The following is a 13,815-nucleotide window of genomic DNA, read 5'->3' on the forward strand; positions in this document are numbered from 1 at the left end:
TCAACGAGTTGTCTACTGGGTCTTGATGACCTTAGGAGGTGGCAGTTCAAGCTCAGTACCGAAAACACGGTCCCAGAATCGGCTAGTGACACCAAATCCATTCTCGAAATCGGCGAAGTGGTGTTGAAGATGGTACTTCTTTAGCTGCTTGTAGTAAGCAGGTAGACTGAATTAGAATGTTAGCATATCATTCGCCGAAATGACGATCATTAAGATAACTCACTTGCGATGATGGAGGAAGTAGTGAGTCAGGTCATATATGATATAACCAGCGACACCCCCACAGTATCCGAGTAGTCCGGCGTACCAGTTGAAGAAAAGGATGGTATGTGCAACTTTCCAGAATGGGAGAGCAAGTGCTACAAACAGAGTCGGGGGCATGACCAGGCGATACTTGTCCATAGGCAAATAGTGGTGAATGCCGTGTAGCAGAAAGTGAAGGGTAATTCCAACCCGGTTGTCAGGAAGCCACCTAACGAGCATGTCAGAAAAGGCCGCAAATGAGGGGGGAATACTGAACTACTCACTTATCAATATGGAACAGGAAGCGGTGCATTCCGTATTCCAGCAAAGTCCACACAAAGAGGCCGAGGACAAAGTATCCAACGGAAGCAGTAGGATTATTCAAGCCAGCGACACCAATCATAGTACCATATGCCACGCAAGGGCCCCACAGAATAGGTATAACATACCATGGAGTCTTGGAAAGAGGTTCCAAAAAGTTTCCAAACAAGGGCGCAGACTCTCCTCCTTTGTAGTGTCGTGGGCGATGGACTTGATCGAGATAGAACTCCTTCGAGAAACCGCCGAACCAGATTTGAGGAAACAAAGGCTTTGACAAATCTAAAAACTTGTGCTTCTTGTAATCGGACGCAATATCGGTCTCGACAGTAAGATCATCCTCATTTGCCATGCCCGTTTTCTCATATACAGCCCCCGAATTGCCATTGGCCTGTGAAGACCCAGTCTTGGACGTGGCATTGGACAGGAAGCCAATATGATACTCTTCCAAGATGTCGTAGGCAGAATCGGAATGTTCGTGAGAGCTTCCGTCCTTCAGTATGTTCTTGATATCCTTTCCCGCCCACTCCAGGATGACTTCTTCGCCTGCTGGGTGGCCCTCCAGGAAATCGGTCACATCGTAAACATTTGAATCAATTGTCACATAACAGGATTTGCTGGAGTTGTGGGATCGCACTTCAGCCTCCGTGAATGTTGGAAGAGTCTTTCCGGGCATGATGGGCTGTAAAAGACAGACTCGAGATGACTTCAGCGACGAGGAATCAGAGTGTGGCGCAAAACAGTATACACAAAGATCGAGAACGAGAAATTTAGGCGGCAGGATTGAGGCGGAAGGAACGAAGTCTTAATCAACGATAACGGATAACCCGGTTCGCAATGCTCGGAGTGGCGTGAGTTGGACAGCCTCGCTAATTGATTTGAAAACAGGCAATACAGCTGACTTGTCTGAATGTGTCTGAATGTCTGGTGTACCTGGGGATGTCTGAGTCTTTTTTTTTCCCCTGTTCCGTGGTCATACGATTTGCAGGCACGTGATGTGGCAATTGGAATTCAGGGGCTAACATGCTTAGTCATCGAGTTCCTGGGGCCTCAGGCAGCAACAAAACAACCTTTTCTTCTGTTTCTGGCCGCTATACCTGGGTTTTATTTATTTATTTTTGAATCTTTTTTCATTCCCAAGCTTGCCGATGAGCAAACACCCCAATTGTCAAAATCGGATAGAAGCTACCTTCAAATGCTCACGGCCGCAGACTATTTGCCGGGTACTAGCATCGTAGTGGTCCAGCAAGCGCCGAAGCGGCTATGAATCAGGTATTCTACCAGGCTTGCTCGTAGGGGCCCACCTTGTGGGAGTCTGCCCCTGCTCTTGAATTGCTTATCTCGCTTTACGTACCTGCTATTTACGAGGTGAACGCTTTGATTTACTTGGATCTTGATCATCAATAGGGTTAGGGTTGTGGTGTGGTAGTGCACGGACCACGTGGCGGCGGAGTGGCGATAACTTTACTTGCTGTTCCTCTTCCTCTTTCAAACAAGCCATACAACTACATCCTCAAATAATAGATATCATGTTTTCATTCAAAAGATAAATCTACCGTTATGAATTAGGGATTTTACATGGAGTCTAACGCCAAAAATCATAGAATGATGGTGGTTTCTGCAGAATAGAGCCTTGAGTTCGCCGAGTTTGACTGGATATATTTCCAGGAACAGCTTCGGACTAGATGACTGTAGATGAGGCAGAAATTCCCAGGGCATCACCTCATCTTCAGAAGTTATCGGCACCGAAATTTCAACATGGAATCTGACTTCCCACCACTCCCGTTCTCGGGGCATTCGGCTAAGCATTCAGCAAACACCTCACAAAAGAGAGATAGTGCGTCTGCCTCGTCAAATCTTCTCTCTAATTTTCGTGGATTGGAGGTCGCTCAGAACGGTTCCAAGATTGTTCACAAGACGTTCACCCGTGGCGGCGATGCTATCCTAGAATATGTTGATACCGACTCACGCAAAACTGTGACGCACTATCGCTGGCAGGTCTCCAGCGATAGGTTGAGAGAGAATAGTCCATTTTTCTCCGCGTTATTAGATCCGAACAAGTTCTCTGAAGGAAGGCGTTTTGTTGAAAGCAAAACTGGATCGAAGGGGTCGTCAACGACTAGAGTCGGTGATGAACCAACAACCGAATCAACGCAGCGTTTGCCACTAGTTGGACTGAACTTGACTCGTTTAACGGGCAAACATCGGATAGAAAGTCTTGAACTATTTCTTAAAGCACTACTATCCGCCTATGATCTTGACCTCAGCGCTAAGATGGGAATAGAGATTGCCCACCAATCCGTTCCGGTGATTGCTGGCTTAATAGAGATTTCCGATCTCTTTAGCTCGTCAGATGTGATTAGTGATGCTCTGAGGCATGCGAATTACCGGCCGTCAATCAAGGGTATCCAGTCTCTAGAGGTGTTCAGTTCGTCTTTATTGAAACTTAGCGACGAAAGACTCCGGCAAATCATATATATAGCAATGTTCACACAACACGATACAATATTCCGGGTGGCTTCCCATGCATTGGTGTTGACTGGGTCCGTTAGATGGTCAGATGGCGGTATCGGACTTAACAAGTATGGGAAACATCGCTGGTCGTATTTAGACACTGGAATAGAAGGTATGTTTTATCCTTGGATGTCTGTCAGGACATTTCAGCTAACAGCCATCAACAGAAGAATTATATTACCGAAGGCAATGTATAATGAACACGATAACGGATCTACAAGCGCATTTCTTACGCGCATACGGTGCATTGGAAGACGATGTTGAGCGCAGTAAACCGCAACCGAAGCATAATATGCTTATGACAGCCGTTTCGTCCAACGCCAAACCATTTCAATGCCGTTGGGGATTTGACAATTCCAAGGCATGTGATTCGTTTCATCTCGGTGAAATGGTTCGATTTTTCACAATGCGGTCCAAGACCATATTCCTAGGTTCTACGTTGATTGACCCTGGGTATGAGAATGGCTCTGAAGAAGAAGACGACGACGATGATGATGGAGAGGATGAACAAAATAATGTGAAGAAATCATCTGGGACTGAGAGAAGCCAACCTCAGGATGAAGCCGTTGATCGCACAGCGAACGTAGCGTCTTCTGATATCCTATCAATCACCTCGTCTCTGCGGCAGATCCCTGATTATCAGATCGACACCAATCACACCGGATGCGGTATCCGGCGGCGTCTACTTCCAGTATTAGATTGCATCGATGGATTCATTGGCCACCGAAGGGCTCTCATCGGTTTAACGGATGTGACAGTGTGGAAATCGAGCACGCGTGCTACTCAACGAAAGACGAACCTGGATTCTTGGAGATCATCTGGTCTATTAAGAGCAGAAGAAGTTGATATACGTGGAGCAAAGATTGTGAGTATCCGGAAGAGCAGGCCCAGGTCATATATTGACATCATGAACGCTTCAAAGCCCTTTGCTGTTGTGTTGGATAAGAATGGTACAGCGGTGGCACCGAGCACGACGTCAGCAGTCAACGTTATACACCAACACAGGGAGGAGGCAAGATTCTTTTTCACGGCAAAGAAAAGGAATTGGGAAAGTTGATCTTTTTAACCTTCAATTTGCCGATGCTTGGAGATTGGATTAAAAGGCATTGACCGTTGAACCCCAATGGGACAAGTAAACTTCAGTATGCCATTGGTTAACGAGACTACCAAAGAAGCGAGACAATGCCGAAAAGCCGAGTCTGAACGTAATAAATTGCCATTCCTCAAAATAATGACCTAACCAGATAGTACCAGCTTCTGATTTGCAGTCGTTTTATGTAAAATATCCACCTGAGTTGGTGCTCATCAAGTGAAAACATCAATGCACTTGTCTGGGTCCTACGTCAGTGTCAAAAAACATCCAAGAAGTCCAAGAAGTTGCACTCCACAATCCGCATTGAGACCAGCAGTTGATTGCCTATTTTGGAAGCTCCCCATAGCTTTCCGCATGCCCTAAAGCCCTAACTCATACAACCGGGTGCTTTAAAATAATTCAGGTTGTAGTTTGAAAGCCTGTTGATCGACTTACTAGTAAATCTTGAAGTCTAGACTAATTATATATTGTCTAGACCAGTCGAGACTGTATTTGTGGTTCCTTTGGTTCCTTGGTGAGGTCAATTCCAGTTTCGGACTCCAAATTGACTTTATGAACTCAGTCCAACCTCATTCGGTTACCATCGCATACCCTGGAGTGGCTTTTAAAGATCATTCAAATCTGTATAGCAATTACCTTATAGCGAAGAAGGTATGTTCCGTGGTACGTAGGTAGTGCCTAAGTCACTGCTTGAAATTTGAGAAAAGTCAATGTGTAACCGGAAGTGTTGGAGTTAAAGACAATAATTCTATAAACAGTCTCTATAATCTGCTAATATACATGTATTGGCTTGCATAATGACAAAATCTTGAAGAGTTCAATATTATGTAGGGCTTCCGGTAATGTAAAGAGGTGAATGATTGTACAAAGTATGGAAATGCTTGATCAAAATGCGGAACTATCCCACATATAATCAAAGTCCATATCAATATTTGATGCTGACGATGGGAAAAACGAGCCTGTGATTTGCCCAGTATTCGGATCATAAGGGAAAAAATCGTCGAAACTGTTATTCTGTAGCGACCCCTGGTTATCGCTTTCTGTTTGCTGTGTGTCAAGAAAATCCAAGGGGTCTGTCTCCAAGTACGGCATCAGTGTTGGGACCTGAGGATCCAGCAATGAGTTTTCCAACACCGAGACAAAGTTATTTGACGAATCCATGAGGATCTCACTATCCGGGAGATCGCTAATGTCAAGATTCAATGGCGGTGCTAGATTGCGAAGGTATTCATCACTAAGCTTCCATGCTCTATGAGCAGAATCGCTTGAGTAGGAAAGTTCGAAGAGCCACTTCACTGCCTTTTTCAGGGCTTGTGATACCTCGACCGCTCTTTCGGGGACATGCTCAGCTCGAAATGACAGTTCCAAAAGTAATACTGTGGTGGCTTGCATGATGTAATGGAGTGTGCACCACCATGGAGATATTTTGTACAAGGTACTTGCCTCCATTGTTGCAGGTAACATGTTGATCATCTGAGTGGCAGCATCAACACATTCAGCAGCTGTCTTGCTGCAAAACTCATAGACGCCATCAGTCTGGCAATCCTTCTCAAGCTGACAGAGACAAGGCCGGCTAATTGAGATCTTGGTACTGTAGTAGGCAAAAGCCAGCCCCATCTTCTGAGGCATTGTTGAGTTCTTACTGTCCGTACTTGCAACCCTGAAATCGTATACTTCTGGCACACTAGCAAGCCATGTATCAATCTCCATAGTCAAGCTCTGGATGATAAATTCAAGGCTTGCCCAAGGTGCCTGTGTTGCCTCGCCACTGTAGAGCTTCATATTAGCCCTCTTTGAGATGGAGGAAAGTGTTGCTAGATAAAAGAAGTATAACGACATGGTCATTGGTATAGATTTTAGCCACTCGATGTTGCCGGATTCTGTCTCGGACTTTATGGTAACGGTGTTGTCTGTTGATGATTCACCGTTCTGAGAAGGACTAGGCAAACTGGAAGAGGATGGATTCCAGTCATTGATCCATGACCCCTTTCTGGTATGATTGCCCAACATCTGAGCGGCCTCTGGTTTTTGAAAGTCGGTCTCATCGAAAGGAATTGGTATAGGGGTTGTGCAGGCGCCATCAATGATACAGGATGGTCGACCGGTGATGACATTCAGCATGTGGTCCAAGGTGTACAACGACCACCAAACACGGTATCTAATCTCTTTTGACGTGTCTGAAGTAGTTGTTCCCACATTTCGAAGGTGAAGTCCAAGGGATATTGCTCCCCTGACTGCGCTACCGGAAACTTTCCATGATCTATTGAACTGTTAGTACTGAATGGAATGCCTGCTAATGCACAGGTTCGCATGTCTACCGATTGATTTGACCAGTAGCCAGAAGGTAGAAAGAAGTCAATCCTTCGATCTGTAGCTGTTGCAAGTCCGGGTGATCAAAGAGCGTATCCCGCATGCTCAAGATTCGTGCCCTCTTGAAATACACGCTATGATGCTCCAATTCCAGTTTCCAGTCCGCTCCAACGAGCCGTGCATACACAGCCGAAGTAGCAAAGATAAGATTCAGTATAGCCAACCACTTGTTCCCAGGCTTGACTCCCGGCTGATTGAAGAAGAGATTATATTGTGACTGGAAAGTTGACTTTCCAATGATCGGAAACGAAGGGTGGATAGACCGGAGGTAAGCCCGAAGAAGTTGAGTCGCAGTCTCCTTGGGAGGCATTGCAGCTGCCTGTACGTCTTCGGTCAAGTCAAAGTCCTTGTTATCTGCGTAGAAATTGATCGAGGCAATGAGACCGTCGTCATCATTTCCAGGGGGTGTGGGAGGAGGAGACGACTGGCCCGTTTCTGGAATGTCACCATTGACTTTCTTGCGTAGCTTTTGCAACCAGCACATTTCCGAACTATTACCAATATACCCGGTGGCTCGAGATGTGCTGTCCTTGTTAAAATCCTCTTCAACTCGGTCAGTACCTGCAAATGATTTTCCAGATGGTGACTGTGACCGACGCTGAGAACCATCGCCAGTAAGAATAGAGCGAGCCTTGGTCAATGTTGATGATTCATCAGATTGTTCACTAAGAACGGCTTGCTTTGAGTCCTGTTGTTGTTTTGGGTTAGGTAGATAGACGAGTCATCAAAGCTGTCAGACATACAGAGGATATGGCATTGCTCATCAGCTGTTCGTCAGAGACTCCGAAGCGTAAGCTCATTTTCCTGATTACCTCCTCATAAGTTTGGACTTTGGCTGACAGGGTTGCAAGTTGCCTTGTGCATATATTTAGTACTGTGGAAGAATGGGAAGCCATCAATTGAGATAGCACACCTCTTTGACTTCTCCCTCTTCCCATCGGTATAACAACAGATGATTCCAGCTTCCCTGCAATTCCGGCATCCAGATTTATCCCCTGTGCATTTTGTCTTCCTCTGCCTGCATGACTCGCATGCTCGACGAACATGACGACGGTGAAAACGTCCTAGGGAGCTGAGCGAGGCTTCGGTACCCTCAGGAAGTCGAGGAATAGCCATTTTCTTTGTTTCAGTTTCTTTCTGAGGAGAATGTCGGTCATCCTGATTCAATTGCATGCTTAGCCATGCAACATAACATCTTCTCCTGAGGCAGCAAGGGGTCCAAAGAAAACTTACTGTAGCTGAGGGAGGACTGCATAGATCAGATTCTTGATATGGAAGTGTATAGCAAGTTGGTTGCATTTGCCATCTTTGATATCCTAATCCATCCATATCATAGGTCGAAAGAGTCCCAGTTTGGGGAAGAGCCTTAGAAGTTGAGAATTGGAGATTGCCGCCGGCAAGCATCGATGGACATTGATCCGACTTTGGCAGCGACTAGGCAAGAACAAAGACTTAATAGCAATCGAGCAACCTTTCTGAGAGTATTCTGGCTCAATCGTGAATTCAGAGAATGGGTGTAGTGCGTTATAGCACATTGACTTACGCGTTGGGCCAAGATCTTTGAAAGAATTGATAGATCAATTGACAAGCCACTTAACAAAAGCAATTGAAAAAATATTGATATATTTGTTTCCTTGCTTATTTTTAGAATTTAAAAGCGCGTCATAAGAAAGTAAATGCTCCCAACTATGCAAATAAGAAAACTTCTCATACTCTTTCGACTAACCACCAGGCTACCCAGAAAAAGCACTCCTGGCGGCGAACAATCGGAAATCAGCTGCGGCCACAGAACCCTTCAGCCCTGAAGTTATCATGCATTATATAAGCAAAATTCTACCAATACTAAATTTGCATTTGAAGTCAATCGTTGGGCTAGAACATGAGCACTTGGGGTGAGGTTTCGGAGTGGATGTCCGTTCGATACATCTGCATCTATGGACCTTGAGAGGCAACTAGCGTGGCAAGAAGAAGAATCTTTGTAATGCCTATCAATCTAGCTCTTATTTCAATGTAGTGTGTTGCTTTAGATATTGCAATGAATCTGGATGAAAGCAATGGGCGTCTTCTAGGGCACCACCATATAATGCAACATGATTGCCGAGAGTGACCGAAGCCTCCGGTTGTCAATTAGCTTTATACAAAGTTTCGTGGTATTTGATCTACATGAGTGAGACTTATGAAATATGCTCTGAAACCCCAGCGTCCATGGATGGTTCCCAAAGCAAGCTTCATATGGTAAAATGTCTATGCGTTGAAGCTCCAAAGCCATGTGAATCTCATCTATGACGCGTCTAGAGACCCAAAATATGTAGATTCCACGATATCTCAAAGCTTGTGGCGATAGTATTGGCTAAGGATGTGGCAAGAATCTTGGATTTTGACTGCAGCATTGGAGAGAGTCCAATTATGACCGTGTTAATGCATACCTAGCTAGGTATTGCAACTGCGCAAGTGTTGCCGCCTTAATTATTAGAACATCTGTAGTTCATCAAAGCTCACTTTTGACTCAGCTGCCAATGATTTACCCCTGAAGGAACTATTGGGTTCGCAGATTAAGCTTTGATGAACCATCCGATTTAACTCGTACATCCCACGGCTGCTGTTGAAACTGGGTGGAGCACAAAGTATCAGAAGCCGCCTGCATTGACGTCGTCTACTACTCATTAGACGCTCATTAGTAGTTCCATTATGATGTTAGTATTCAGACTTATTTGTGCATGGTTAAGAACAATGTAGGGTTTTGATCCGATGGGCAAGTTTGACAAATTGTAGAGATATTCGAGGAATCTCATACCCTAACTAGGGCAGATACATCAGTAGCTATTAGATACTCATATTCAACTACAATTCTATACCCGCTCTGATGGCCGCCTGAGGAAATAGCTCCCATCCGTTCGTCAAGATCGTGGCCTTTGGAATTCCGTTTAATAATTGCTCCGTGACAATCAAAAAATGCATCCGAATATGCCTGATAGCAAACGTGTAAAGTCAACATCGGACAAGTCTCCTCGCGCTTGCGCCAATTGTGTTCGCTCTAAAACAAGATGTTCCTTTGTCTTGGCTATAGGGCCTGCAGGTACTAAGTGTGAAAGGTATTCCCATGTCGACCAGCCCTCATTAGCACAATGTATTAACGACCTGACAGATGTCGACGCATGAAAAAGGCTTGCCTGCCACCAGCTCCAGTAAGGAAGCGTAGAGTTGCCTCCAGACATCCCACAAGTAAAGTCGAAAGACTGGAAAAGAAGATAGATGTGCTTGTTGATTTCCTGAAATCGAATGCCGTCGGGAATGGACCCCCATCATCAAGCGCAGATACAGTGTCTTCTGATTCTGGCCTAAATGCAACTCCATGGAACCCGACCAGGCATGCAGACAGCATTTATGATTCTCATTCCAGAAATGACGTTTCTCATGAAACTCTTGGTCTGCCGGCCTCGCTTACACCGGCGTCAGTGCCGGTTAATCTCTCCTATCTTGACTCTACCTTGGAGCCCAGTCCGGAAAAGGCAGAGTTATACCTGGCGAATTTCCGCACAAATTTCATAAATCATCTTCCATTCTTAGTGATACCTCTGTCTACGACAGCCTCTCGACTGCAGCAAGAAAGACCGATCCTCTGGCTGTGTATAATGGCTGTTGCTTCCAAGAATACAAACGAACAGATTGCATTGTCCAGAAAAGTGAAGTAAGTATTTGGAGTGGAAGCGTATGTTCGAGGAACTAGAAATTTAGATTTTCTTCTGGGAGTACTGGTTTTAACTACATGGTAAGTAGTCTTCTCTACCTACTTTCCTAAATTTTCAATATAAAGACCGACAGTGTGCAAAAGGGACCGACGTCTAGGATTTGATAGATCAATCTTGGCCAGTCTCGTGCAGCTGGCAATAGCTATTCTCTGCGATCTAGAATTAGATCGGTCTCATTCGACGGATATGGGATATGCTCTGATGAGGTCCGTCAAAGGTGAATTCGTCTCTCCTTCCCAAGCTTCGAGGGCCCCGACTATGGAGGAACGAAGAGCGTCACTTGGCTGTTTTCTGCTTTGTACTTTGTGAGTTATTATCGAACACAAATGCTTGTGCGATTGACTATGCACTGAACTTAAACTATTCAGATTTTCTTCCTTACGAAAAGGACAGAGTCTCCGGTGGACGTCGTATTTCAATGATTGCCTCCAAATCCTACACGAAGAGAAAGCATATGAATCCGACCTTGTACTGGTTCAAATGGTCAAGTTTCGGTTGGTATCGGAAAAGTAATAGACTCCTCTTCTCGTGATTCTACTCGACAGGGCCATTTTACTAATATCCCTGCTTCGTTCTATGTCCAATCATTAGAGGCAGAACTATGTGAATGCATAGGATCAATTCCAAGTGGATTACTTGATAACAGTGAGTTCATTTTCTCCATATCCTCCAGAGGTTGTATGATCTGATTCTCTCCTCATCATGATGTACCAGAAACCCTCCTCCTAGAGCGCTACTACACTGAATTTCGTATCTATGAAATCGGCCTCTCTCAAGCCTCCGAGATATTCACCGAACAACCAAACCCGCGCCTAGAATGCCTCTTGCTTGTCTTCAAGCCACAAAATCATATTGCGCAACTCTCATCAACATCGGCCTCACGCAGTACCTAGGACTCTCGGCCCTGGTCACGGGCCAAATGACCAAGTCGTCTTTCAATGTGCGAGCAATCAGGCTGGGACCGGGACATTGTCAATTCGACTATCAACGTCTCCTTCTTTTTGCAGGAACTTGAGAAGAAGTATACGCAGGTTAGAGAGGTTGTTGGTATTGATGTGGATGATTTTGGTGGTAGTGATTACTTTACAATCAAGGCGTCGAAGTTGTGGTCTATGAAGGCGTCATGGGATGCGCTTACGCTTACGGCGATTTCACTTCAGGAACTTGAGTCGTTTTCTGTTGATTTTTTGGATCCCTGTAGCTGGTAACCTACCCGGAGGAATTTTAAGGGGGTTTTATAGTAGGATGTGCCCTGAAACAGGAGGCCTCGAGTTCAAATATACGTTGTATTATTAAGTGTGCATCTACAACATCACTTTTGCATCTATGAGGCCATTGAAACATGAACAGGAACAAAAACCAACCATACACCGCGCAAATCGGCTTATTCATCAACTTAAGTAGATGCATCTTACTCAATCGTAAACCCATCAGCAACACTCTTCACATCTTTCACAAAGTCGACTTCCTGGCCCTCCTCAAGAAGCGAAACACTGGAAACGTCTACCTCGACGAAAGGAACAGTCTTGGAGAAGTGGACGCTCATGGGGAAGAATTCGTTTTCATCCGCATCGAAGTCAACGACTTCATATTCAAAGCTACCCGAAGCATTGCTTGTGTCGATGGAGCCGATGTTCCATTCTAGACTGTCACCAGCAACTTCATAGACGGCATCGAAGCTAGTGACCGATGGCTCTGTTGCACCATATGGCATTGTCACAGAGACATCCCGCAAGCTATCTGTACCTGTGAGCTCATATTCGACCGTGACTGTGGTCGAGTCTGAGCCTTTGTTAACCCAGACGGTGAATGTAATGGGAAGAACGTCGGCGTGCTCTGAGCCGGTGCTGGCGACGCGCCATCGGAGGACACCGATAGCATTATTGGCGGGGAAGCGTTTAGATGTATCCTTTAGTTGAATGATACTTGAGTTAGTGAACAATGCTTTGTCCACGTTAGGGTGAGTGCGGAATTGAACGCCATGGCTGGTGCTGGCGATCAGGTCGAGTTTGAGCTTGGTAAGAGCCGGATCTGAAATTCGGAGTTGTAGATCGCCCTTGACCTCGAATGATTTTAATGCGCCTTCTCGGGTCAATTTCGCTGAAACGGTCTCTGCGATTGTACATTGTACAGCTGCTCGCTCCAACGACAAAGATGCTCGCGATTCAGGTACGACTGGTGTGGCTGCTTGTGGAGTAACCAGAGGAGTTGACTCCTCGACTTCGGGACCAAGATCCTCGCGGACCTTCTCATAAATGTCGGTTGTCTTGGATTTCTTTCCAAGTTGCATACCTTTACCGCGGGTAGGCATTGGTCTGATCTCAATTAGCATTTAGCAGTCAGGTCAAGCGGGGGGGGGGGATCCGTACTTGGCAAATGTTTTCTTCTTCTCAGCTTCGTAGGTATCGATGGTCTCTGTAACGGCGGGCCGGGTAGGTGGAGTATAAACGGGATATGAAGGAGGTCGAGATGGCATACCGCGATTGGAGCGAGCAGCTTCCTTGCGTTGAAGCTCCAATTGTTTCGCCTTTCGCTTTCTCTCTTCGCTGGCCTCGAGTTCTTTATTCTGCATATTCTTAGTATTTCCGACAACATGGACAGAACAGGAAATAGCATACCCTCTCAATAATTTCTTGAATTCTCTCTTCGTGACTCTCCATCTCCAGGAAGGTCTTGATCTGACTGAGAGAGAGATTCTCCCTATATCCGAGAGTAACCAATTCATCGAAGGCACTTAACAATTCAAAGGCATTTCGTGTGATCTCCCGTTCATCTAGAGTCTTGCAGATGCTGGTGACTACTTGGGCGAACAAGTGCAGACTGTCGATATCTTGTAAGATGTTTGATTGACGGTTGGTGATAAGTACGATATATAGCTCGTCCAGGGGCTGATAGACGAAGCGCACATTGTCCTGCTCGACTGTAGTGTGCTGTGTACCCGAGTCTGCGAGTTTCGGGAAAGATGCGAGAAGGGCTTCGATACGCGTTCGTGCGATTTCTCTGAATTGACGTGAAAGAACTGCCTTTCCCCCGCGGGTGCAGATCGAGGCTGCTAGAACAACCTGTGTGCGGCTTAGTGTTAGGAGCTGCTGCGACAGTAACACAAGTCTGAAATACTAACCATGATCGCTCTGAGCTCAATGCAAGCAAGCGGCGATAATAAAAAGGCGGCCGAACACAGAGGCCAACGTTAATTGAAGGAGACGAACGTTGACAAGAGGCCAGATGAGCAGCTGTACGGAGTATGTACGGAGTAGTTGTATGTGGTCTGCTTGTCCGCCATCATCCCGCTTTGTTGTTCTCTACTGCAAGCCCACCGCCTTGTACTGTGATTGGGCCGCCACTGCCGCTAACCATTTTACAAGACATTCGCTTACTCCGGGTCGTTCTTGCCTTTTCTGACCCGACCTTGACGCCTCCTCATTGCTCAACCCCCTTTACATCCTTCTATCCCAGTCAAGTCCGTTTATCTCATGGCGCACTCAGTTCGTGTCTATATCTTTTGAAGGAATTCGTTGACCGTGTATG

At 45.7% G+C, this 13,815-nt stretch overlaps 4 protein-coding genes across 4 annotated transcripts; 1 reads left to right on the forward strand and 3 right to left on the reverse strand.

Moving 5' to 3' along the window:
* Nucleotides 1-12: 12 nt before the first annotated feature.
* On the reverse strand, nucleotides 13-1,237 carry EYB26_002767 (uncharacterized protein; the record flags this gene model as incomplete). The annotated part of the gene is made up of 3 exons (XM_054262072.1): nucleotides 13-166; nucleotides 224-472; nucleotides 528-1,237. The coding sequence occupies 3 exons, from the start codon at nucleotides 1,235-1,237 to the stop codon at nucleotides 13-15; spliced, it is 1,113 nt and encodes a 370-aa protein (XP_054118047.1).
* A 1,082-nt stretch (nucleotides 1,238-2,319) lies between these two features.
* On the forward strand, nucleotides 2,320-4,132 carry EYB26_002768 (uncharacterized protein; the record flags this gene model as incomplete). Its single annotated transcript, XM_054262073.1, has 3 exons — nucleotides 2,320-3,187; nucleotides 3,243-3,940; nucleotides 3,998-4,132. 3 exons carry the CDS (start codon nucleotides 2,320-2,322, stop codon nucleotides 4,130-4,132), a joined length of 1,701 nt encoding a protein of 566 aa, XP_054118048.1.
* Nucleotides 4,133-5,053: 921 nt separating this feature from the next.
* EYB26_002769 (uncharacterized protein) lies at nucleotides 5,054-7,338 on the reverse strand (the record flags this gene model as incomplete). The annotated part of the gene is made up of 3 exons (XM_054262074.1): nucleotides 5,054-6,428; nucleotides 6,487-7,226; nucleotides 7,282-7,338. 3 exons carry the CDS (start codon nucleotides 7,336-7,338, stop codon nucleotides 5,054-5,056), a joined length of 2,172 nt encoding a protein of 723 aa, XP_054118049.1.
* A 4,360-nt stretch (nucleotides 7,339-11,698) lies between these two features.
* EYB26_002770 (uncharacterized protein) lies at nucleotides 11,699-13,411 on the reverse strand (the record flags this gene model as incomplete). The annotated part of the gene is made up of 4 exons (XM_054262075.1): nucleotides 11,699-12,602; nucleotides 12,657-12,853; nucleotides 12,906-13,349; nucleotides 13,409-13,411. The coding sequence occupies 4 exons, from the start codon at nucleotides 13,409-13,411 to the stop codon at nucleotides 11,699-11,701; spliced, it is 1,548 nt and encodes a 515-aa protein (XP_054118050.1).
* Nucleotides 13,412-13,815: the final 404 nt, after the last annotated feature.

The sequence above is a fragment of the Talaromyces marneffei genome, chromosome 2, assembly GCF_009556855.1.
Source record: "Talaromyces marneffei chromosome 2, complete sequence".
Taxonomy (NCBI): domain Eukaryota; kingdom Fungi; phylum Ascomycota; class Eurotiomycetes; order Eurotiales; family Trichocomaceae; genus Talaromyces; species Talaromyces marneffei.